Genomic DNA, 25,489 nt, shown 5'->3' on the forward strand with positions numbered 1-25,489 from the left:
GACCATTTGAAAGGAAAGGAAGGTACAGTTGTTGGTATTGCTGAAAGAGAACCAAGGGGCATTGCCTCCGATTTAGCCAGGTTGATCTTATAACCAGAGAAACAACTAAATCTATCCATCACATCAATAAGACCTGGTACAGATATTTCAGGGTCGGTCAGAAGGATTAAAACATCATCCGCATACAAGGTAATTTTATGACACAGCTGTCCAATCTCTAAATTACGTATCGTGGGTGTCACCCTTATGGCCTCAGCAAGTGGCTCTATGGCCAAAGCAAATAGTTGGGGCGATAAAGGGCAGCCCTGCATCACCCCTCTGTGAGTATTGAAGTAATCAGATCTGAGTCCATTAGTCAAGACTGCTGCCTGAGGTTCAGTATATATAATTCTGACCCATTTTATAAAGTTCTCCCCCAAACCAAATTTACCCAGTGTATACAGTAAGAAAGACCATTCAATTCGATCGAATGCTTTCTCTGCATCAAGAGAAAGCACCAGACCATCAATATACCTCTGTTTAAAAGCTATGACAGCATTCAGCAAACGTCTAACATTGGTAGCTGAATTACGACCCCTTACAAAACCCGTCTGATCCTCCTTTACCAGTATTGGCAGGAATTTTTCTAAACGAGAGGCCAATATTTTAGAAAGCAGCTTCCTATCTACATTTAGGAGAGCAATGGGCCTGTAGGATCCACAAGAGTCAGAGCACTTCCCCTTCTTTAAAATTAATGATATATTGGCCTCCTTCAATGTCTGTGGGAATTCTCCTGTAATGAAGGAGTGATTAAGCATATCAAGAAGAGGATCTAGAAGAATATTTTGGAACTGTTTATAAAATTCACAACAGAAGCCGTCAGGTCCTGGTGACTTTCCACTTTGCAATGTTTTGATAGCCTTGACCACTTCGATTTTACTTATGGGACTATTAAGGGCAGCCTTCTGCTCTTCTGACAAATTTGGCAAATCCAATTGAGCAAAGAAATTGTCCATTAGTTGCTCTCCCTCTAGAACTTGTTCGGAAGAGTACAGGGCTTTGTAAAAATTCTTAAAACAATTATTTATCAGTTTATTTTCATATACCTTGTGGCCATCCTTATCAGAAACAGCTGCAATAGTTCGAGACTCTGCACGCTTTTTAACATAATAGGCCAAACATTTACCTGCTTTATCTCCGTGCTCATAAAACCTCTGTCTTGTGTATTTTATTTTCTTCTCTGCATCCCTGGTAAGAAGGCAATTTAGAGTTGTTCGGATTGCTGTGATTTCTTGCCACAATGGTGGTGACGGAGAGGCAATATATGCTTTTTCTTTATCCATCAATTCACTTTCTAAAGATTTTTGTTTCTCTCGTCTTTGGCGCTTCTTTGTTGCAGAGTACGAAATAATTAAACCTCTGGCATAAACTTTGCATGTTTCCCATAAGATGGAGGCATTGCTGGCCGATGGAGTATTAATTTCCAGAAATGTTTTAAGTTCACTAGAGAAGTTGGAGATAAATTCCTCATCTTTAAGAATAATGGTATTAAGCCTCCAGTGACGAGACTGATGTAACGCTGTTTTAGGGTTAAAATCCATAATTACTCTTGCGTGGTCGGAGATAATTATACTGGTTATGTCACATGATAAAACTAAATACAAGTCAGATCTTGGCAGAAAAAAATAATCAATCCTGGTCTGACATTTGTGCGGGGCTGAGAAAAATGTATATTGTTTATCAGAGGGGTGGGTGCCCCTCCAAGCATCAACAAGTCCGAACTCCTCACATAGAGCGTGGAGTGTGTTGGCCTGAGGAGAGGGGGGCACCTTACTGTGTGGAAATTTGTCAATAAGTGGATTTAATATTAAGTTAAAATCACCGCCAACAATAACAGTGGAGTTGGAAAGGAATGGAGCTAAGTCCAGAAAAAATTTGGTGAGGAAGGTGACTGGGTGGGCAGGTGGAAAGTACACACTCATCATTACAATATTTTGACCTTGCAAAGTTCCTTTGATTATCACATAGCGACCGTTCGAATCCTTAACACAGTCAGATATTATAAGAGGTAGGTTCTTTCTAATCAACACTGCTACTCCCCTACTTCTCGTTGTAAAGGATGAGAAAAATACTTGTCCGAATGGGCCTTGTTGCAACTTTAAATGCTCTGTGTCATCAAGATGTGTCTCTTGTAACATAGCAACATCTATATCATCCTTCTTTAGACATGTCATTATTTTTCTCCGCTTAATTGGACTGTGGACACCCCGTACATTCCAGGTGCATACTCGCAGCTTATTCATCTTTAGTATTATTTATGTATCATAGAAAGCATATTGAGCCAAGAGATCCACCACACACTGGATAAGAGTTAGATAAGTAAATAAAGAAATAAAAACAAAGAGCTGTGCAACAAAACATTTAAAAAAAGGAAAAAACAGTAGTTTGGCAACTATCCTACTAAACATGTAGGAAAAAACCGTCCTTCTCCTCCTACCTGCGGCTGCAGGCCGACAGGAGCAACAAGTGCTTAACGCGCACCTACTCATAGACATAAACACACATAGTCCGTCAAGAACACGGCAAAGAAGAACATTTCACCTGGTAGAATATAAGCAGTAAGAAAAGAAAAAAAAAAAAAGTAGCATAGTCACACATTCCTGAATTTGGCACATACTCACATTGCTTCATAAGGCACAGTCCATGCGCAATGTTAAAGAATAGTGACAATCCGCTGGTTACCGAGATTTAGGGCAGAGAATCCACGTAAGCCGCAGCTGCCTCCGGTGTGTCAAACCTCTTCACCACACCGTTGACAGACAACCTCAGCGTAGCGGGGTATAAAAGGGCATAATCTACACTCTTCTTCCTCAGACAGCCCTTCACCTCGTCAAAAGCCTTACGTTTCTTGGCCACCGCCGCCGAGTAATCGTTGAAGAAGGAAACTCTGATCCGGTCCACTGGCTGGTTCGGCTCCGCAGCAAGGCGCCGGACTGCGGCCATCACTCGTTGTTTATCAGCGAAGTTGTGAAGTTTCATGATAATAGGTCTGGCACGTTGATTAGTGCCCGGCCTCGGTGCTAAGGAACGGTGAGCGCGGTCCAACTTGATCTTCCCGGCTTTAGTTGTGAGATTGAGATAGCAGGGGAGCCATGTCTCCATGAAAGTGACTGCGTCCTTTCCCTCCGTGCCCTCGGGAAGCCCGACCAGACGAAGGTTGCATCTGCGGCTGCGGTTCTCCAAATCATCTATGTGATCTGCCATGTCGGTTATTTGTTTCTCAAGTTTTGTCACTTTAGCCTGAATCATATCAGTTGTATCTTCCACGCCTGAGATCCGTGTCTCAGCTTCACCAACCCACGATGCCAAAGCCTGCATCTGAGATGTTTGTTCGCGTATAGCAGCAAGCACAGTGTCAACTTTAGCATCCAATGACTTTGTAATATTATCGGTTATCTGGCGCAAAGCCATAAGAATACTTGGGTTAACATCGGTCCGGGATTCCTCGACCTCGGCAGCTGCTTCCACCTCATTAGCTTCTTCGGGTTCAGCGGTAGCATGCTCCACAGCGTCGCTAGCATGATCCTCCCGAGTAGTATTTTTCTTTGACTTGGTGCGAGGCATTTTCGAAAAATAGTCATTCAGGCTCATTATAGAACTATTCCTACGCACGCTTATGACATTTCACCAGGTGAACACATATTTTAGACGGATATTTTAGTAAACCTCACCGGAGCTCAACAGACGATGTGTTCACACTACGACGCCATCTTGCCGGACGTTTTACTGTTTTATAATTGTTTACAAGAATTGCATTTACCAGATGGATGTCTCACTATTATGTTAAGATAGTGTTCAAATTACTGTGGCATATTCTTAGCCTTGCCATTTCTACCTGCTCCCTTCTACTGTTTTTACTACTAAGTCATATTCTCTACTGACAAACACATGCAACTGCTTTACGTTCGAGTACTTTCGTTCAGCAGGGGAAAGCATCCTGGATGCAAAGGCAACAGTTCTCTCCGTGTTGTTTGGGTGGGTCTGAGTGAGTATGGCTCCGGGGACATAGTCAGAAGCATCAGTGTTCACTTGAGTAGGCAACACATGGTCATATAATGCCAGAGTAAGACTCTCCAGTGTCAGTTTTTTAACTTCAGCCAAACTGGACTCAGCCTCAGCAGTTCAGCTGAACTTCAGGTCATTGGAGTCTTTGAGAGTGGCACATAGTGATTCAAAAACAGTAACCAAATTAGGATTAAATTTACCGTACCATGATGAAGGAGCAATCACTCACGGAGCCCGTGTCATATGGGGCAGGTGCATGAGCCACTGCACTGGCTCAGTCGTTGTCAGGGTGGAGTCCATCTTTGGATATGGTGTGTCCCAGGAAAGACAAAGATGCCTGATTGAATTTAAATTTACTCATGTTTAGTTTGGGTCCTGCTTCATTAAAGGCATGCAGCACCCTAGGAGCCAAACTTTCTCACGAGCTGCATTTGAAGATGGCGCCTGTGACTGGCAGTGCCACGGCTCTTCTCCTGTTGTATAGTTTTTTAATGGTCATCTTTACAACATATGTCATCATATCAGCCCATATTTCAAATGGATGTGTCTCAGCTTTACGGACCTATGATCGGGACTCTCTGTTTTGTATCAGAGAGTGGACGGAGGGCCTGTCTGATACACGGGGCAGGTACAAACAGGCGTCCCCTCCTCCCTTTATCATCGACTCCGACTCACCTGAGTACTTGCTGCTTTGTCGGTTGCCGGGCAAAGTTCGCAGGAAATCGGGGAAATTTCTCGCGTTCCTGAGTCCAGGCCATGCGAAGGTGCGCTGCAGCACGCCTGGGCCCTGCCATCCTCGGCCAGGGAGAACGGGCAAGGTGTCTGCGCCGGATCCCTCTCCTCAATGTGTGTGATAGCACATTCACGCTGCCGTCTGCTTGGACCATAATGACAGTCTTGGAGCCTATACAGCGCAAGAGTACTGGTCAGTGGCCTTCATCGCCTCCACGCTATTCCGTATTTACACCGGTTCCCGCGTGGTCCAGTTGGAGTCCACGTGACCGCTGGACATGCCTTCGACCAATCCCGCTGCGCTCCATTGACAATGCTTCCGTGACGTCATTAATTTTGCATATCGGCCTGTTGATTGCCCGGTCTATTGCAAATAAATCCATCTCTCTGAACGATCTTTTCTCAAGAGAAAAGCTGGATTTAACACCCTGTTGTATACAGGGACAGTTGTGCTTGCAAAGTTACTCAGACCCTGGAATTCACTTCATTTGAGTCCGAGATGATGAAAATGGGTTCTTCAAATCCATTCCACTGTGTCGATCTACTGCCCTCCTGGTCCTGCTGCTGTGTTTTTGAAGGATTTTAGTGACTTTCTATCCTCCATAATAAAGTTGGAATCTGTTTTGATCCTTGGAGATTTTAACCTTCATGTTGATGACAGCTCATCTTGCTCTGCAAAGGAACTTTTAACATTGACTGGAGCTTTTCATTTTGAGCAAGATGTTTCTGAGCCCACACACCAAAAAGGCCACATTTTAGACTTAGTTTTTACTCTTGGCCTAGACATTTCAAATGTGTCTGTACAGGACGTCCATCTGAGTGATCGTTGTCTTGTTTTGTTTGATCTGCACTTCAGCCCTGAGCCGAAGCCCTTAGAAGTTAGGTCTCAGAGGCGTGTCATCTCTGCTAATACTGCAGACAGTTTTTCTGCTATGTTTGACCCTCTTTTGTTCATGGATTGCCTCGATGTGGATAATTTTTTTCACTGTTTTACCAATCATTGTTTTAAAATTCTGAATCAGGTGGCACCTGTAAAATCAAACTTGTCAATGCAGAAAAAAGTGTGCCCTTGGACAAATGAAGATACCCTGAGTCTGAGGAGACTATGTCGAAAGACTGAACGTCTGTGGAAATCCACTAACCTTGAGGTGCACAGACTTTATCTCAGGGATCTTGTGTCCTCATACAATAAGATGGTGGAAAATGTCCAATCTGACTATATTCGTCAACTGGTAACAGTAAATAAGAAAAACCCCAAAGTGTTGTTTGACACGATCAATTCTCTTGTATGTCCTGCTGCGCCAGTTACTGCTGTTTTTTGTGAAGCTGACAGCAATGCATTGTTGAGATTCTTTGCTGACAAAATTAAGATGATCAAGGAGAAAATCCCTCCCCCTTTATGTGGAACCCCTGCTGTCAGTGAGCCTGTCTTCAGCTTGTGGTCCTCATTTAAGTTTGTGACTCTTTCTGATATCTCGGCATTGGTGCCCAAGATGAAACCGTCCTCTTGCTCATCGGACGTCCTTCCGTGTAGGCTCTTTGTGAAAGTGATGTAATTGGCCCCTTTGTTACCTGGGTTCGCGTTTAGACTATTGTAATAGTTTGTTTTCATGTCTAAACAAGAAGGAGCTGTCTCGACTGCAGTTAGTGCAAAACTCTGCAGCGATTAAATGTATGTAAAAAAAAAATAATAGCCTATGTATGGAGGACTAGACAGATGTCACTGGTGAAGCTATTCCATTGGTAATGTGTAACTGGTTAGGTATAAATGTTTTAACAAGTCAAAATCAGGTTGTTGAAAAACAAAACATAATTAAGTTTATATACATAAAACATATGTGGCTTTTTAACTAGTTGATTTTTTTATTTCTTTTACTTACAATGCAGGGTTTTGCAGGCTGGTGTGAACAGAAAGAACATCTAAGGTACAGTACAATCATTAATAATGATAGCAAATTATATATTTTTTTACCGAAATCTGTAATCTAATGCAAAGCAATGGTTGTAGCATTACAATCAGTTGACCCATGCTATGTTAAATGTTATATTTTGCTATGTTTTGAAAAATTTTGAAAAACCTTAAAATGTTGAACAGTTTACAACACAGATCATCTGCAGGTTTCTTTGACAAAACCTTTTCAAATGGGGGTCTGCCATCACATGCATATCAATGTTTGGGTTGTTGACATGAAAATGTTTGAGAACCGCTTATCTAATGTAGCCTCTTTTTTTAATAAAATATGGCAACTGTACTATAAACAGAATCAATATTTATCTCAATATTGATCAATTATTGCTTCATTACAATTATGAAAAGACAGAGCATAATGAGAAGATGAGCACTGAAAAAGGTACAAAAAATGTCAATAGAAACGTGTCAGTAGGCTTAAATATTGAGGCATCGGGTGGGTGTGAACAGAGCTATAGAGTAATACAGAGTTGCGACACGCTTTGAAGTCGCCGCTAGGGCTGTCACGTGGTTCATGTGAGCCTCCGGAGTTCCAAACATCACAGCGCTGTCAGTCAGTTTGAACGGGTTTTTGGCGGAACGGAGCAAAAAAACGATAACTTTAACATTTACGACGCAATTTTCGGTAAATATTGACCCATAATGTGCATTGATCACTTCACCGACGATGTATTTTATCAACGTTTTTCTTTTTTGGAGCGCAGAGACACATTTATCACCATTTTAAATCGTAGAGGGTACCCCTGCATGCTAGCAGGGGGCAGCTACCTCGTCCTCCTTTATACTGAATCATGCCAGTGGTCCAGCTTACCTTCAGATCTACATCCTTCAACAGAGCCTGATGTTACTGTCTGTTCCCAGGATCTACTCCTGTTGTCCCAAACACTCCATCTGTAGAAGATGTCATTCAGTCTGTCTGTTCTCTCTGGTGTCGGATGGACAATGAGCCCCCCCACCCCCGCGACCCGACCGACGGATTCAGCGGGTATAATGGATGGATGGATGGATTAAAATATGAATTTAACTTTTTTTCTGGTTAAAACCATATTAATGACAAAATAAATGTGTCAGTTGTGAAAAAAAATAAACAAAACAGATTTAAACCAAACATTTTATTATAAAATGTCATCATGGAAAATGTAAAACAAGCCTTATTAAAGAAGTTATTTTACTGCTATTTATACTGTTGGGTAGATTAATCTGCAACAATGAACTGTATTTGATCAAATTCAAGGGTTTGGACATTGTAGAAAAGTTCTGAAGTCCTAATGAGGGTTGATCCATGACAGCAGCGAGCACCACATCTGCGGACCTCCCTGACAACAACAACAAAGAAATTGATAAATTCATTATCACAGCTTCAAAGTCATGCTGAAAAAAACTTACTTAATTAAAGACCAGTCAGCTAATGCCTCACTATGCCAAAAATGTTGTAATTTAATCAATTTACCGGAGAAAATACGTCAGAAATACCAAAAATGTATTAAATGTATTATTACTATAGGCCTATATAGTATTTTGGTAATGTTTTAAAACCTAACAATCAAAACAACTTTACACAATGTCACCTGACAATAAAAAGTTAACGGACTTTAGTGAAATGATCACGTTAATTACCTCACGTTAGCCTCCGTTACCAAGCTTTAAGCTAGGCCCCTAAATCCATTCCATTTTTAACATCAACATCGACATTTCATGCTAACCAAATGTAAAAATAACGATGTCTAAGAGTATACTTCTGATAGATAATGCTTAAAAATGTAAAAAACGTTTAAAATGCTGTTATTTTATTAACTTACCAGTAATTGTTCTTGACGAGCAATTGAGGTTAACGGAGCTGCGTCCCTTGTTTGGAACTGTGGCGTCTCCGTGACCCACGTGACTTCCGCATTCCTTTCTTTCTATAGAAGTCTATGGGCGTGTCGCCACTCTCTTTTTACACCACTCTGGGTGTGAAGAGATGCACGCTGATCCTGAAGTAGAGAGTGAGCTTAGCCTAAGTATGGAGGCAGAACATAGGTTTGATGATTCCGATGACATGGACATGGATCACACAGATGCATGCAGTGAAAGCATTTAAGGGCTTCTCCTGCAGACTGGGCCATTGAGTTTGGCATTTCTCTGATGGTTTTATCAGCCCTGCTCTCCATCCTGAAACGTCACCATCCCTTTCTGCCCAAAGATGGAAGAACATTGCTCAGAACAAAAAACAACATACAAAATTGAGACTTTAACAGATGGATTATTTCACTATTTTTGGAATACCGGATGCATTCCATAGTATTCTGGATAATGTGTGGTCTGTTCTCCCAGAGAGGCACACCTTTAGACTACAGCTGAACTTTGACGGTCTTCCACTTTTTAAGAGCACAGGTACTCAGTTTTGGCCAATCCCTGGCATGTTACAGGGGTACAGTAAGAACCCTGTGGTGATTGGGCTTTCTTGTGGCAATTCTAAACTCAAGTCTTTGTCAGAATATTTGCAGCAAACTGGTGAATGAATTAAAAACACTGAGCAGTGGGTTTGTTTTTAAGGGAAAGACATTCATTTTAAATGTCAGCTCCATTGTGTGTGACGCCCAAGCATTTATCAGAGCTGTGAAATCACATACTGTGTACCATAAATGCGATTAAAGTGCCCCCAAAGTGGTGTTCGAATCGGTAGCCGCATGACATTCCCTGAGGTCAGTGCAAGATGTAGAACTGACATGTTTTAGATAAGCCACTGATGAGAACCGCCACCATGAACACTCACCTTTCTCCAACTTTGATATTGACATGGTTTATGCGTTGGATAGTCAAATCTCAGATTCAGGAGGTGCAGTGTGGTTTTCGTCCTGGCCGTGGAACAGTGGACCAGCTCTATACCCTCGGCAGGGTCCTGGAGGGTGCATGGGAGTTTGCCCAACCGGTCTACATGTGTTTTGTGGACTTGGAGAAGGCGTTTGACCGTGTCCCTCGGGGAGTCTTGTGGGGGGTGCTCCGGGAGTATGGAGTGCCAGAACCCTTGATAGGGGCTGTTCGGTCTCTGTATGACCGGTGTCAGAGTTTGGTCCGCATTTCTGGTAGTAAGTCGGACATGTTTCTGGTAAGGGTTGGACTCCGTCAGGGCTGCCCTTTGTCACCGATTCTGTTCATAATTTTCATGGACAGAATTTCTAGGTGCAGCCAGGGCGTTGAGGGGGTCCGGTTTGGCACCCTCAGAATCGGGTCCTTGCTTTTTGCAGAAGATGTGGTTCTGTTAGCGTCGTCGGGCCGTGACCTTCAGCTCTCACTGGAGCGGTTCGCAGCCGAGTGTGAAACAGCTGGGATGAGAATCAGCACCTCCAAATCTGAGACCATGGTCATCAGCCGGAAAAGGGTGGAATGCCCTCTCTGGGTTGGGAATGAGATCCTTCCCCAAGTGGAGGAGTTTTTAAGTATCTCGGGGTCTTGTTCACGAGTGAGGGACGAATGGAGCAGGAGATAGACAAACAGATCGGTGCGGCGTCTGCAGTGATGCATGCTCTGCACCGGCCTGTTGTGGTAAAAATGGAGCTGAGCCAGAAGGCGAAGTTCTCAATTAACCGGTCAATCTATGTTCCTACCCTCACCTGTGGTCACGAGTTGTGGGTAGTGACCGAAAGAATGAGATCGCAAATACAAGCGGCCGAAACGGGCTTCCTCCGCAGGGTGTCTGAGCTCTCCCTTAGAGAAGCTCGGTCATCCGGGAGGGGCTCGGAGTAGAACCGCTGCTCCTCCGCATCAAGAGGAGTCAGATGAGGTGGCTCGGGCATCTGGTTAGGATGCCTCCTGGACGCCTCTCTGGTGAGGTGTTCCGACCCAGGACTTATCTTATCTGATAAAGTTTTTCAAATACAGGCAGACCATCTGAAACAAGCTGATTAAATTCTCTCCCACTGTCAGGAGTAGCTAGTTTATCCTTGGTACTCTTGGGGCTACAATGTATTAAAACCGGTCCAGAAACCACTAACACTCAAGTGACAAACTTATAAATTTTTTCATATGGAAACAAACTTGAGTTTTGCTTAAAAAAGCATTAATCTGGAAAAAGCAAAGCTTAATACTACGCATGTGAAATCAAAAGTCAAACAAAAGACACATCTCTGGCATTTATTTCTAAAATGAAATTGAAAAATTTCAATGGTAACCTTTTTTCAAAGGCTAGCGATGATAATAATAATTTTTTGTGAACAGATATTCTGCTTCCCACCTGTCTAAAAAGCTCCTGCTTTTCACCTTTTGTTTGGCCAGTTTTGAGAGCGGTGTGACTAGTAACATGTTAATGAATCTTCTTTAATGAATGTCAACAGAGGAGGGGCGCTTGTGGGTCCTAATCAACACACCAGCACAGCATTCTGGGATTTGTAGTATTAGCATGTGCTGTCGACCGTCTGGCCAGCTCCAGTAGACATTTGATATTATCTCGTGGGCCAAATATAATTATAATGCGGTCCATATTTGGCCCGCGGGCCTCAATTTTACTTCTTTAATTTACATTATCAAGTCAGATTGGCATTCTGTTTATTTTTGGCATGCTAAACGGCAGAACATTGCACTTGTATTTCAGGTGTTGAGCAAAGATCAGGTTTAATATTTGTCATTACAAATTACTTTCAGATATCTATGAAGTGACAGACTAACAGTGGTTTCCAACTACTGTTCACAGAGGGTGTGTGAGGTTTTCACAGTACGGAGGTTGTCAAAATTAGTTTTGGACAAGAAACAAAATCGTAACACGTTTAGTGGTTTGTATAAATTCTGTATGAGGATGAAGTGCATCAAACTCCGCTATTACACAAAGAGGTGTGTTGTGTGGACAAGTATGTGTGCACTTTTTGAAAATGTAGAAAAAAATTGAAGTTGAAATGATGATAATTTATACGATTATTTAAGCTGTTCTCCACAACTGTGCAAACAGCTGACTGATATTTTTTGAAGCAACATACCTTGCACACACATTCAATCTCTACAATGATCTCATTCATTGGGCACATGCATGGTACTCAAATATCATGCAGTGCAGAGATGCTCTTCATGCACAAACTGGAGTAAAGAGGTTTAAAAATGTGAAATGTGAAGATATCTTTAATAACTTTAAGATAATCTTTACCGTGGATGAAACAGTCCCGTGGCACTTTGGACCTTTAATCATCTACCCAGAAATTTCAGCATGTTTTGGAAGGATTTTAAGTGCTGTTTTACACACGATAATGCATTTGATTGATCTGAAGCACAATATCTCTCACTTCTTTTGTGTTAAAAAAAAAATCTTAGTTGCTCTCTACGGAATGATAACTGTAAGTATCCTGAAACCATGAGCGATGTCTTGTGTGTTTATGTCCTAAGATTTTAATATTGATCTGACCAATAGTAAGGCCCCATGAAGGGCAAGGCCTTGTGGGGTGTCTTTTTCACACAAAATACTATGGTTCTGTGTAGGGATGGGAATCGAAAACCGTTTTTTGTTGAGAACGCAACGTTGCGTTGTGAGTCCAGTGCATAGGCGTCGATTACGGGGGGGACATGTCCCCACCACTATTTATGATTTGAATTATGTCCCCACCACTTTTAAAAATGTGCTCTGATGTCCAATTACGACCGAAAAAAAATCCCCACATACTCAACCGAAATCGTTGAGTCTAAATCATGTGATAGGCGCGCACGAACATGTGAAAAACGCAATTTGGTATCTAGTCGTTTGATTTGCCGACTGTGAGCCACTGTAGAAACATGAAGTTATAAATGACAGCGGAGTTGGTGCATTCAAATGACGTCACACCAGAGGTCCGTTTCACGAAGCAGGTTTAGTGAAAACTCTGAGTTGATTAACCCTGAAATGAGGGAAACTCTGAGTTTTCCGTTTCACAAAGAGAGGTAACTTAACCTCTCGGTCAGTTACCGTAGTAACAGACTCTCTGAACCTAACCTGGTCGGGACCAGGTTTTCCTCAAGAAACCTTGAGTTTCTTTCTGTCTCCGCCCTCTTTCAGCCACACACGACATTTGATTTCCTCATTCAGTCAGTCAGCAGAGCGAGTTCTTCTACTTCTAGAAGTCCATCAGGCACAGAAGGAGGCGACTTTTTTCACGAACATGTCCTTTTGACAACGATCCCGTGGATGAAGGAGCAGCATTACTGCGCAGAGAATTAAATATTCATCAGGAGATGGTTATCATAGATGTTTTAACATTTCCAGACAATTATCTTTTTGAGAGGCACCATCAGAATTTTGTTGGGACAAAAGAAAAAAAGACATAAAAGACAAATAAATATTCATATGAATAGGCTTAAAAAAGATATATATAGGCCTATTATATTTTATAAAGACATCGTGTCTTGAGGGTGGACTCCCTCAGCCACTGGCCTCCATTAGAGATCATGATATAGATGAGAAGACATTTATGTGTGTACAAACAGCATTATGTTGGGGATAAAATAACTGCACAGTCAAATAGCCACTTAATATTTACTTTACAGTATAAAGATGTTCTAGAATGCGCTGCTGAGGGTGGCAGCACGTTGGAGTAGCTCTGTACCTCACATTGAGATTTTTCTTTTTTTTTCTAAATTTCATTCCTGTTTTTTCTTGGAAGAAATTGCATTTTTTGGACAACTGTTCCTTCCTACCTTGGATGCTGTGCAGCTGGATTGATTTTTCCCAATACTTTTGTATATTTTACTCTTTTGTCATGATGCATCACCATAGCAACAAGGTGGTTTACAACAGGGAGCAGCTGAATAACATTGGAAAAGCAGAAATAATTCGACAACTGAAGCCAGAAATCCCACTGGAATTGAAAAGGAGGCGTCGTGGATGCAGAGCAGGAGCAAAGAGGAGAGAAAGAAAGAAGAAGTTCAAACCATCTCTGCCATCCGTCATCATGGGAAATGTAAGATCGTTAGCTAACAAGTTGGATGAACTTTTAGCCTTGATAAGGACTCAGCAAGAATATCGGGAATGTAGCATTATGTGTTTTACTGAGACATGGCTACAGGATCATATCCCCGACTCCAGCGTCTCTCTGCCGGGCTTCCTGACTGTACGAGCAGATCGAGATTTAAAGAGTAGCAGGAAAAGGAAAGGGGGTGGATTGGCAGTGCTTGTCAACAACAGATGGTGTCACCCAGGACATGTTACTGTGAAGAGTCGTCTCTGCAGTCCTGACATTGAACTATTGGCAGTAAGTTTTCGTCCATATTATTTGCCAAGCGAGTTCACCAGTGTTGTTTTGGTGGCTGTTTACATTCCACCCTCAGCTGTTGCCGACACTGCATGTGATGTCATCAGTTCCGTTGTTGCTAAGATACAGACTCAACACCCCAATTCTTTTGTGGCAATATCTGGTGATTTTAATCATGCCTCACTCTCTGCTACACTGCCAACTTTCAACAGTTTGTCAGCTGCTCTACCAGAGAAAACAAGACATTGGATTTGTTTTACACAAATGTCAAGGATTCATACATTTCCAAATCAAGACCTCCCCTGGGTAAATCAGATCACAACCTTGTTTTTCTCTGTTCAGCATATAAACCCCTTGTCCAGAGACTACCTGTCACAAAAAGGACTGTTAGAAAGTGGTCAGAGGAAGCTGAAGAAGCCTTACAGGGTTGTTTTGATGCAACCGATTGGATTTCTCTTTGTAAGCCACATGGAGAGGACATTAATGCCATGACTGAGTGTGTGACTGACTATATAAACTTCTGTGTGGACAACACCATCCCCACCAGAACAGAGAGATGCTTCCCTAATAACAAACCCTGGATCACCAGTGAGCTAAAGGAACTATTGAACAGGAAAAAAAGAGCCTTTAGGGAGCGAGACAGGGAGTTACTGAGGAGTATACAGAAGCAGCTCAAAGTCAAGATCAGAGAGAGCAAGGAGGTGTATAGAAAGAAGCTTGAGAGTAAACTGCAGAGGAACAATATCAGAGATGTGTGGTCAGGAATGAAGAAGATCACAGGCCTCAAGCAGAGGGAGGATCGGATGGATGGAAGTCTGGACAGAGCAAATGAGCTGAACACATTCTTCAACAGGTTCAGTTCAGGAACAAGCTCACCATCCTCCCCTCCTGTTCCCAGCCAAAGAGACATCCCACCCTCCTCTGACCCACAGCTTTCCTGTAACATCTCCACCTCCACCTCAGTCATGGATTCTTCTGCTTCCACTAGTTTGTCATCAACCCAATCAGGAGATGCTGCTGTCCCCTTTGCCTCCCCCTCCCACTTTTCTGTTTCTAGAAGTCAGGTGAAGAGGCAGTTGGAGAGACTGAACCGGAGCAAGGCTGCAGGTCCAGATGGTGTCAGCCCCCGAGTCCTGAAGGCCTGTGCAGAGCAGCTCTGTGGGATTCTGCAACACCTTTTCAACCTTAGCTTGACCCAAGAGAAGGTACCACTGTTGTGGAAGACATCCTGTCTGGTTCGGGTACCAAAGAAAACTCACCCTTCAGATATCAATGACTACAGACCTGTTGCACTGACATCCCACATCATGAAGGTCCTGGAGAGACTCCTGTTGATCCACCTGTGTAAGCAAACCAGCACATATCAGGACCCCCTGCAGTTTGCTTATCGCCATGGAGTTGGAGTTGAAGACGCTATCATACACCTGCTTCAACAAACCCACTGTCATCTGGACAAAGCAGGCAGCACTGTGAGGATCATGTTCTTTGATTTCTCCAGTGCATTTAACACAATTCAGCCTGATCTGCTTCGTCTGAAACTCCAGAAGACTCAGGTGGAGGCCTCAACAATCACCTGGATTAATGACTACCTGACAAACAGACCACAGTTTGTCAGACTGAAGAATTGTGTGTCTAACCACGTGATCAGCAGCACAGGAGCACCACAGGGGACTGTACTCTCACCATTCCTTTTCACTCTGTACACTTCAGACTTCCAGTACAAGTCAGACTCCTGTCATCTACAGAAATATTCAGATGACTCTGCAGTTGTCGGGTGTATCAGAGATGGACAAGAAGCTGAGTACAGAGAGCTGGTGGACCGCTTTGTGGCATGGTGTGGGAACAATCATCTCATCTTGAATGTTAACAAAACAAAGGAGATGATTGTAGATTTCAGGAGAAACAAGGTCAGATCAAACCCTGTTTCCATCATGGGAGAAGAAGTGGAGGTGGTTGAGGAATATAAATACCTTGGTGTTCATGTGGACAACAGACTGGACTGGAGACACAACAGTGAAGCAATCTACAAGAAAGGACAGAGCAGACTGTACTTCTTGAGGAAGCTAAGGTCCTTCAAGGTTTGCAACAAGATGTTGCAGATCTTCTACAAGTCTGTTGTTGAGAGCGTCATTTCCTCTTGCGTCATCTGTTGGGGCAGCAGCATCAGAACCAGGGACCTAAAAAGACTCAACAACCTGATAAGGAAGGCTGGTTCTGTTCTGGGGACGACTGTGGAACCTCTGGAGACAATAATGCAAAGAAGGATTTTGCATAAAATCAAGAGAATTATGGACAACCCTGAACATCCTCTCCATGAGACTGTTATCAGAAAACAGAGTCTCTTCAGTCAAAGGCTTCTTCAGTTTGGATGCAAAACGGACCGCTACAGGAAATCTTTCCTGCCCACAGCCATCAGCATCTATAATAACTCTTTGATTTAATTGAGCTACATCAACATTTAATTTCCCTCTGGGATAAATAAAGTATTTTTGAATTGAATTGAAAACATGATCAAAATGAGATACCTCCATGCCGAGGTCTCACCTGTTTGAACAATGTTTTTATATTTCATCTTAAACTGCTGCCAAGTGCGCTTCTCCCCCGCAGGATTGCACCTAAATGAAATAAATGAATGGACTACCATTCAAGCAGTTTCCCCTGTAATATTATTGTGATTGCAAAGGACTACATTTAAACTTACGCTTTTGCTGCTACAGCGGTGTTGCACTTATTTCTAAAAACGTATTGAAACGCATTCCATCCATCCATCCATTATCTATACCGCTGAATCCGTCGGTCGGGTCGCGGGGGGGGGGGGGGGGGGGGCTGGAGCCTATCCCAGCAGTCTTGAAACGCATTAAGATTTCCAATTCGAGATTGGTGAAAAACGTAGCCCCTCCTCTTCCCCGTTGCCATGGTGACTCGTTAAATCAGCATCCATTGATGCTGGCTTTTTAAAGTTGTGGCGCACACGCAAAACTCAAGGTGAACCTACTCAGAGTTGATTAAACTCTGAACCGAAAACTCTGAGTTTTCTATCTCAGAGTAGATCAACTCAGAGTTCAGGAACAGACTCAGAGTTTGTTGAACCTGCTTTGTGAAACGGACCCCAGGTAAACCACTTTCCAGCGAAACTCATTTAGCGCTACTTCTACACAAACAAAAATGCAGCGTTTCTTTGCAACTTCGCTGGTGGTTCTTCCAAGGATAACTTTTGAGGATATACACAGGGTCGTGGAGTCACACTCACCAACACCACAGTCCAGGCTGAGGAAAGGGTAAAGTTATTTGTGGAGGAGTATATACACAGTTATCAAGGTAAATTGTCTAACGTTTTATTTTTATCAGTAGGCTACTCAATAGCCTTGCACATTCATGTTTTGTAATGATAAGCAAACCATATACGATCCATAGAAATCATCTGAAATATTGTCTGTGTTTGAAATGTGTGTAAAATATTTGTTATGTGTAGACTATAATATTATGAATATAATTTGCCATGGTGGCTATGAAGTCTCCGTGTGCAGCGTTAGCATTTTAGTATTAGGTTAGCCAAGGAAAGGTTGAGCTAGTTTTTTTTTTTTTTTTTTTTTAGCAACTCCTGAAAATAACATTCTGTATATGCTCAGTGTCAAATGTAGTTGATGGAAAGGTGGTAGTGAGAGGCTCGATGAGGAGGAATGAGGAGCCCCACAGACTACAGGTTTCTGCTCAGTTATAGGGCCCGTTGGCCGAAGTCTGTGTTTGTTTTGATAGTCTGTCTGGACTAACAACTGCAGTTGCACTTTTCCTCTTTTTCTGTTGTTCAGATCATTTTCACTGTTCTTTCTTACAAACGGTACAGTAGTTCTCCTTTCACCAGAGCAGGGAAGAGTTAAATTACCCAGGCCATGATAGACCAATGTGGACCTCACCGTTGTTGGGTTTGTAAGGTCATGACTCGTGTTACTTCTGAACTAAACAAAGTTGATGCTAATCGACCGGTTTGTTGTCCTTTTTCTCCAAATGAGAATCGATAAGGGAACTGATAAAGAACCGAAACGTTAAGCAGAATCGAAAATGGAATTGGAATCGTAAAAATCTTATCAATTCCCATCCCTAGTTCTGTGTTGGTTCTGTGTTGGACAACAATTTCAGCCTCTCACAGTAGGACTGAGAGTAAGCTGTCAGCAGATGGGTAAAATTGACTAACCACCTCTCTTTTTATTTGTGAGTTGTTGCTGTCAGTTTTAGAGCTTTGATGTGAGACATTTCGGTTCGTAAATGTGGATTTCTGAAAAGAAAAAATGAGCTGCACCCACTCTAACAGCTCTGACCAAACATCCTCACTAAAAATTTGTATAAACCTGCTGGTGTTGTGTTCCCATTGATGCCAGGTGGGATCCAGTAAAAACTTGCATCAACTACATGTTATTTGACACGGGACTGAATGCTGATGAGACACTTGTGAGTAGGTTACTTGACCTGTGAACAAAATGGCTTTGGAGGTGCTTGTGAAGGGGAAGCTTTCTTTTGTCTTGTTAACGTGGCTTTAGGAACCTTTAGGAACATTTAGGAACCTTTTAGATGCTTACAGGCCTTGGATGCAGAGCCACGAGTGTCAATAATAGGATTTGACTTAATACAGCCTTTACAGGACCCCAGATTCTGGTATGCAGGAGCTTCTGTGAGGCTATTTTGTTGTTTTGAGATAGACTACAGCTTGCACTTTATTTGCATGGTAGTGAGCTGTGGTCTGTGCAATCTGATTAAATTTTATTCTGCCAGGTCTATTTTAATCAATGAGTTCGCATTGTTGACACTTTTAAGACTCTGCATGATGCTTCACTCAGTTTTGCTCTGTTAGGTCTGAGCACAGCACACAGTCAGAAACAATTAACAGGTTGGCACAGTGGGCCTATGCACAAATTCTTTTGTCATGGGATTTATTTTCCTTTTTTTGCTTTTTCAGCATTGTTGAAATTCTTGCAGCCATTGTAACCATATCCCTCTACCACCTGTGACAGAGACCAACCGGAAGTAAAATCTATCCCGGGCTTACTTACCACATTTGGGATTACCTTTCTCTTTCTCTGTCTCACTCTCTCTCTCTGCATTGTCATACATATTTTTTCTAGTAGTAGCTCCATTGACTTCAACACGAGACAAGAATAAATCACCCAAGATGAGACAGAACATGCAGCGAAAGATAACCAAAATGCTGCCACCCTATTATGTTGTCACCTCTACAGAAGTCAGGCCTTCTCAAAGCTCTTTTATAATATAACAGAGCAACACCCACTGGCCAGCTGAGACAAGTGAACACTGTGGCCAAGTTAAAGGCTAGTGTTGGGAGACTGCCCCTACCATCACTCTTTTCTGTTCAACACCCTTAAGCCGGAGTTACAGTTGACGCGTCGCTCACGGCGGTGGCGGACCGTGACGTCAAAATGACGTTTCAGGCATGGCGCTTGCCTTGAAAAGACGGCGCAGCGCATTGTCGTGCACCAGTCGATTTTTGTAACTGGGCTGCGCCGAGAACAACGAACCGGATGGACCAATTTGAGACCAGGCTCGGTCAGGAGGTGCGTTTGTACAGGCAGCTGTACGAAACTGCAGGGAAACAGCACAGGGAGCACGTAAACTTCCAAAACTGGTGGACAGAGATTGGCAGAACTTTGGGGAAAGAGGGAGAGTTCTGTAAGAATGTGTGGAAGAAGCTACGGGACAGATACGTGAAGGCAAAGAAGATGGCAGAGACTCCAAATGGTGATGCCGTGGGGTTTCAGACCTTCACCTCTATTAACTGAATTAAAAAATTAAAATTATCCGAATACTGCAGCAGTATAATTAATGACAGTGTTCCTGCTCTTCATTGTTTTCTTCTCGACTTTCGTCGTTGTAGAGTAGCGGTAACCTTAACGTAGCAGCGCCACCTCTGTGACGGAGAAAATTGCAACGACTGGCGCATTGATTTGCGCCACTATATATAGCCGGCACGAAATCGTGACAGTCATCAACACCGCTCGCGCTAACAGACGCGGCAACCATGCTAGAGCCTTTACTCTGGCCAAAAAATTTATTTAATGTGACGAATACTCAGCAGACTATTTTAGGAAACTCCTACGACAGGTCTGGATCACTCGTAAATTCTGTTCGTACCTGAAAGAAAACGTGAAATACGAAAATATTGGTGAATGCGCAAATTCTCTTAAATCATTCGTCCGACTTAAGAACAAATCTGTGCGTACGAATAGTTGTTGCATGAGGCCCATTGTTTTTATATTTCATCTTAAACTGCTGCCAAGTGTGCTTCTCCCCCGCCGGATTGCACCTAAATGAAATAAATGAATGGGTTACCATTCAAGCAGTTTCCCCTGTAATATTATTGTGATTGCAAAGGACTACATTTAAACTTACACTTTTGTTGCTACAGCGGTGTTGCACTTCTTTCTAAAAATGTGTTGAAACTCGCCGTATGAGCGCATTAAGATTTCCAATTCGAGGTTGGTGAAAAACGTAGCTCCTCCTCTTCCCCGTTGCCATGGTGACTTGGCGAATCGGGGCTGCATTGATGCTAGCTTTTTAAAGTTGTGGCGCACGCGCTAAACTCAAGGTGAAACTACTCAGAGTTGATTAAACTCACTCAAATCAGCGTTTCTGGAACCGAAACTCAGAGTTTTCTATCTCAGAGTAGATCAACTCAGAGTTCAGGATTAGACTCAGAGTTTGTTGAACCTGCTTTGTGAAACGAACCCCAGGATAACTCAGAACTGTCTTTTTCTAAACTCAGACAAAACTGAAGTCTGTATAGTTGTTGCTGTATAGTTACTCTAGATGGGATTTCCTTGGCTTCAAGGACTGCCCTCTTTCACCTTCATAATATCTGTCCTGTCTCAGAGTGATGCAGAAAAACTGCTCCATGCATTTGTTACTTCAGGATTGGACTACTGTAATTCTTTATTATTGGGCTGTCCCACATATTCTCTGAAAAGCCTTCAGTTGATCCAAAATGCTGCAGCCAGAGTTTTGATGAGAACTAACAGCAGAGATCATATTTCTCCAGTTTTAGCTTCTCTTCATTGGCTCCCTGTTAAATTCAGAATAGAATTTAAGATTCTTCTCCTCACATTTAAAGCTCGTTCATCCTCGCACTATTTTCTTTGCGGTGGCGGAGTAATATCAACGAACATCCAGTACAAAATGTCAAATAAAACACGACAGAAGCAACTTTTCGCAACGAAATTTGATATGGATTACCAGCGCACACCAGTAACCACTCCGGTGAGTTGATGATTTTGAAAACGGACGTTTATGGTGCTTTTACGGACCTTTTTGGACATGCACCATGCTTGCCATTCTGAAGCAGGTTGAGAAGAATCAAAATTAGGCAAATACCGGAGACAGCAGTAAACATCAAAAAAGCAGTGAGGGGGGTTCTAAAACATTGCAGGCGACTCATAAATGAGGCTTAATATTGAAAATACCGCAGTTCTCCTTTAAGGTGATAGTAGGCTGTCTTTGTTTCTGCCTTAATGTGTTTTTCCAAATTTAGGCCATCACTACAGCCAGATTTCTGGCCTGGTTGGTAGTTTCTAGGTGTATAGATTGAAGTTCTGTGGTGACTTGTAATCGTTTCTCTTTGGCTCCAAAGACAATTACCTCAGTTTTGTTTTTGTTTAGCTGGAGAAGGTTGTGGGACATCCAGTCATTAATCTCTTCAATGCATTTGCCAAGAGCCTGTACAGGGCTTTGGTCTCCTGGTGACATTGCAATGTATATCTGCGTGTCATCTGCATAGCTATGGTAGTTTATTTTGTAATTTTTTATAATCTGTGCCAGTGGGAGCATGTACATGTTAAACAGAAGAGGTCCCAGGATGGAACCTTGGGGAACTCCACATGTGAGTCTTATCTGCTCAGATGTAAAGTTACCTATTGACACAAAGTACTTCCTGTAAGTATGTTTTGAACCAGTTTAGTACAGTTCCGGAAAGACCCGCCCAGTTCTCCAGTCGTTTCAGTAATATATTCTGGTCAACTGTATCAAATGCAGCACTGAGATCCAGTAAAACTAAGACTGACATTTTTCCACCGTCTGTATTCAGACATATGACACTGATGAATACAGCTGCATTCAGCGAGCTCACTACGTTTAATAATCCAATAAAGTCCCGTTTCAGAACCTCAGATTGTTGCTTGGACATATCGTTTGACCCTGTATGCAGAACGATGTTTGTCACAGTTGGATATTCATCTGCAATTTCAGGAATTCTCTCCTTCATATCGTTGACCATATCCCTAGGAAAACAGAGGACTTTAGTGTGCCTACCGCAGGCCCAGCCTTTAGCTTTCCCTGTGGCCTTTTACTTTTTGACAGGTTTTCAGTCCTTGCCTTGCTGCTTTGGGATGGATGGTCATCCAATAGAGATCCAGAGTCCTTCGATAGTGGAGCAAATCTGTTCTGCAGTTTCACACTTGGTTGTTTTGGAAGTTTGTTGTTAACCTTCCCATTTACGGATGTCCAGTCCTGTTTCCTCCCATGTACAGGGGTAGAAGAGCTCCTCTGTCTCGTTGGAAGTGAAGGCCAGTCGGTTTCACATATTTTAGCTCGCTGTGCCCTGCCTGTGATACGTCCTCCCACATCCAGGAGACATGATTTACTTTTTAGTTTTACACCGAGACGGTTCCAGGGAGGATTATTATTCGATGATTTATTATAGTGGACAGAGTCTGCTTTCTTGGTCGTGTTATCTGTGCTCCTTACCTGTGTGTTAGCTTGCTCGTCTCCACTATTCTGAATCAATGGCAAGGTTATTTCATTTCCACACAGTCCATTTATCTCCACATTTACTTCTAAGCGATGGATTTTTGTCTCCAGTACTGCAATCTTCTGCGGGAGGCTGTAGTAGTCATCTGTGGAGAAGGGAGGCATCTTGCTGCTAGTTAGCCTAATGGTTAGCACCTTTCCAGGCTAGGTAGCTTTAGCTGAATGCTAGGTGCCCGGACACTGTAGATCAGGCTTCAGCTGTGTGTAGGCCACGCACACGGAGCGCTGAAGATAAAGAACTCTAAAAAATGTTGCTGTTTCTGTTAAAAAAAACTTTAATCCCAGAGATTTATAAGTGTCCAGAAGCTATCGCAGGTAGGCTCACATGGAAAAAAAGGGGAAAAAAATCACGATAAAATCAATAAAATAAGCAAAGCAAGCAGAGAGCAAGTAGAGTAAGCAGGACGAAGCAGGAAGCATTAAAGTCATTGCCTCATAAAATGAGTTAACATAACATTGTCTCATAAAAAGAAGATTCCCGGCTTGAATCTGGGCTAATAGCTTGATGAGTATGTTTGAGTCACAGAGATCTGGAAATGCTTTTTCTCGACTTTACTACTAATAATGTCTCTCTGCAGGTATGTCTTACCTCCATACACAATGCCAAACTGTCCTGAGCCAAGAACCTCATCTGGGAATATCTGATACACTGAGTTGATATCCTAGAAAAAATATAAACTCAGTTAGAATAAAAAGTCAGTAATCAATGAAGATGTTAGAGTAGAGCAATTGCAGGGGGGCGCACGGGTGGAATGCATGAATGAATCAATCAATAAATGACACTGCTAGCATAACATGGACAAGTTTTTGATGGGGCTCCCACGTAAATGAGGATGAAGCATTGCCAAATGTGCTTCCAAAGCAATTTGGCAAAAAAAGAAGATATGATGACATGTGGCTGAATTAGGAGAGACCGCAGTGTGTCTGTCTTAAAGCGCTAGCTTGTGACAGTTTGAAGTCAAACAAGCTAAGACGCCACTTGGAGACATTCAGAACACAAAGACGAGCCAGTTGAGTTTTTCAGACAAAACTCGTAAACTGCCGTGCTCAACAGTCGTTTTTTACTAAAGCTGCATCCGTGCTGGCAAATGCTCAAATGTATTAATTACAATGTGGTACATAACAGAATTTTGCAGTTTATGTCATAAAGGGGGGCCTGTGGGAGAAGGATGTCATGACATGTTCATGACTTCTGGCCTAGTTACATCCTGAGCCTTGTTGACTGATTCATATGAATATGGGTAAAAGGTAGTATGGGCTGTTTACATTTAGGGCAGACGCTCGGCGTCGCAGGAAGAGATTGAGTCCGGATGACGCATGCATGTTATGATTAAACCAGTATAAAGTTGGTTCACAGTATGAAGACGGTGGACATTTTGTACACTCTGTATGCACATTTGCTGTGACGGTTTGTTCAATAAACTCCCCAATGGACGGCTGACCAACGCGGGATTCGACTCTAATTTCTCCACAACATAATGGTGACCCCGAATTCGTGAGAGTTTGCATCTGGATCCCGGCGGAGCGTGTCCTCTGTGCCCCGACAACCGACATCAGCTGTAACAAGCCGGCAGGTGGGATTTTGTTCCTACCATTACACAGTTGATCTCGGTTAGTGGAGCACAGCTGACGGCTTCTTCCGGCTTCCCCAAATTTAAAAGAACACAGGAGAGAGACGGATCCTGCACACGGTAAGCCCTTCCATTGTTTACTTCTGCGCAGAGGGGCTGCTGAAATTGTTGAAATTGTGGGCCAAGGGGAGCCAAGTGTTTTAATTGAGATAAAATTGGGTGAACAGCAGCTTATGTGAGTTGTAAAGCAGACAGCTGTGAGCAGTTGGTCGGGCTATTGTGTTGATGTATTGTTGTGATAATTAAGAAGGACTAGTCGCTAATGCTCGGGCAGGGAATAAATCGATGAGTTTAAACTGGAATAATAGATACGCTTTTAGAGCGGGCAGGGTGGAAATCACCCGTTCATAGTGATGTCATAAAGCCAACGGCCGACCTTTTATGCATGGGGGGTTCGGGCTACCGTGGGATTATGGTTCGCATTAGTCATTAATATATGTGAAAGTTATTTTCACTAGTCAAGGAGTAGACGAATGCTGGTAATTGATTGACTTGCGAACATAAAAGTTTGGAGGTGGAATCAAAACGGCAGTTCAAGAAAACTCTGAAAAAGTCAATTCCAGTTCTATACGGGCACATTTTAAGTATATATGTTTATATCATTTTATATATCTGCTTAGAACTCTTTGGAGTATCCGAGACCTCAGTATAAAGACATTTGGAGAAGAAAAGTCAAATTCGTTTATGAAATTGGCCACAGGAGATTTTTATTAAGAGGTCACAGCGAAGCTGATAAATACACGTCAGCATTTGCTGCATTGGTCAAGAAACCATATCACAAGGCTTGTAGGGAAAACACATTTTGTATTCCATATATTGCCGACACCAACATCTCCTGAAAAATTAAAAGTCTAAATGAAAGATATTGATAATTTAAAAATGTGAAGATTTGAACGGTGACTGACACAAAACTTTGATCGACCGATTTGGTGATCGACTGACTTGGTATGAGTGTGTGGGACCGGTCTCTGTTGTCTGTCAATGTGTGTGTGAAATCTGATGTTTGTGTGAATCAAGAAAGAGAAGAAAAGAGAAAAGGTTCTGACTCATATCATCCCTTGACTTTTGAGTATTCGTAGTATTTTAATTTACACTCAGATTTGCTTCATTATTATAACTGG

The 25,489-nt window shown here is 42.5% G+C and overlaps 1 protein-coding gene across 2 annotated transcripts in view; it reads right to left on the reverse strand.

The window, feature by feature from the left end:
- The window catches only part of prkd1 (protein kinase D1), a 263,074-nt gene that overhangs the window by 122,782 nt on the left and 114,803 nt on the right, over positions 1-25,489 (reverse strand). For both annotated transcript variants that reach the window (XM_075448220.1, XM_075448219.1), the window contains exon 14: positions 23,327-23,399. In XM_075448220.1, coding sequence (XP_075304335.1) covers positions 23,327-23,399 — 73 coding nt within the window. The remainder of the gene's footprint in view (positions 1-23,326; positions 23,400-25,489) is intronic.

The sequence above is a fragment of the Odontesthes bonariensis genome, chromosome 17, assembly GCF_027942865.1.
Source record: "Odontesthes bonariensis isolate fOdoBon6 chromosome 17, fOdoBon6.hap1, whole genome shotgun sequence".
Taxonomy (NCBI): domain Eukaryota; kingdom Metazoa; phylum Chordata; class Actinopteri; order Atheriniformes; family Atherinopsidae; genus Odontesthes; species Odontesthes bonariensis.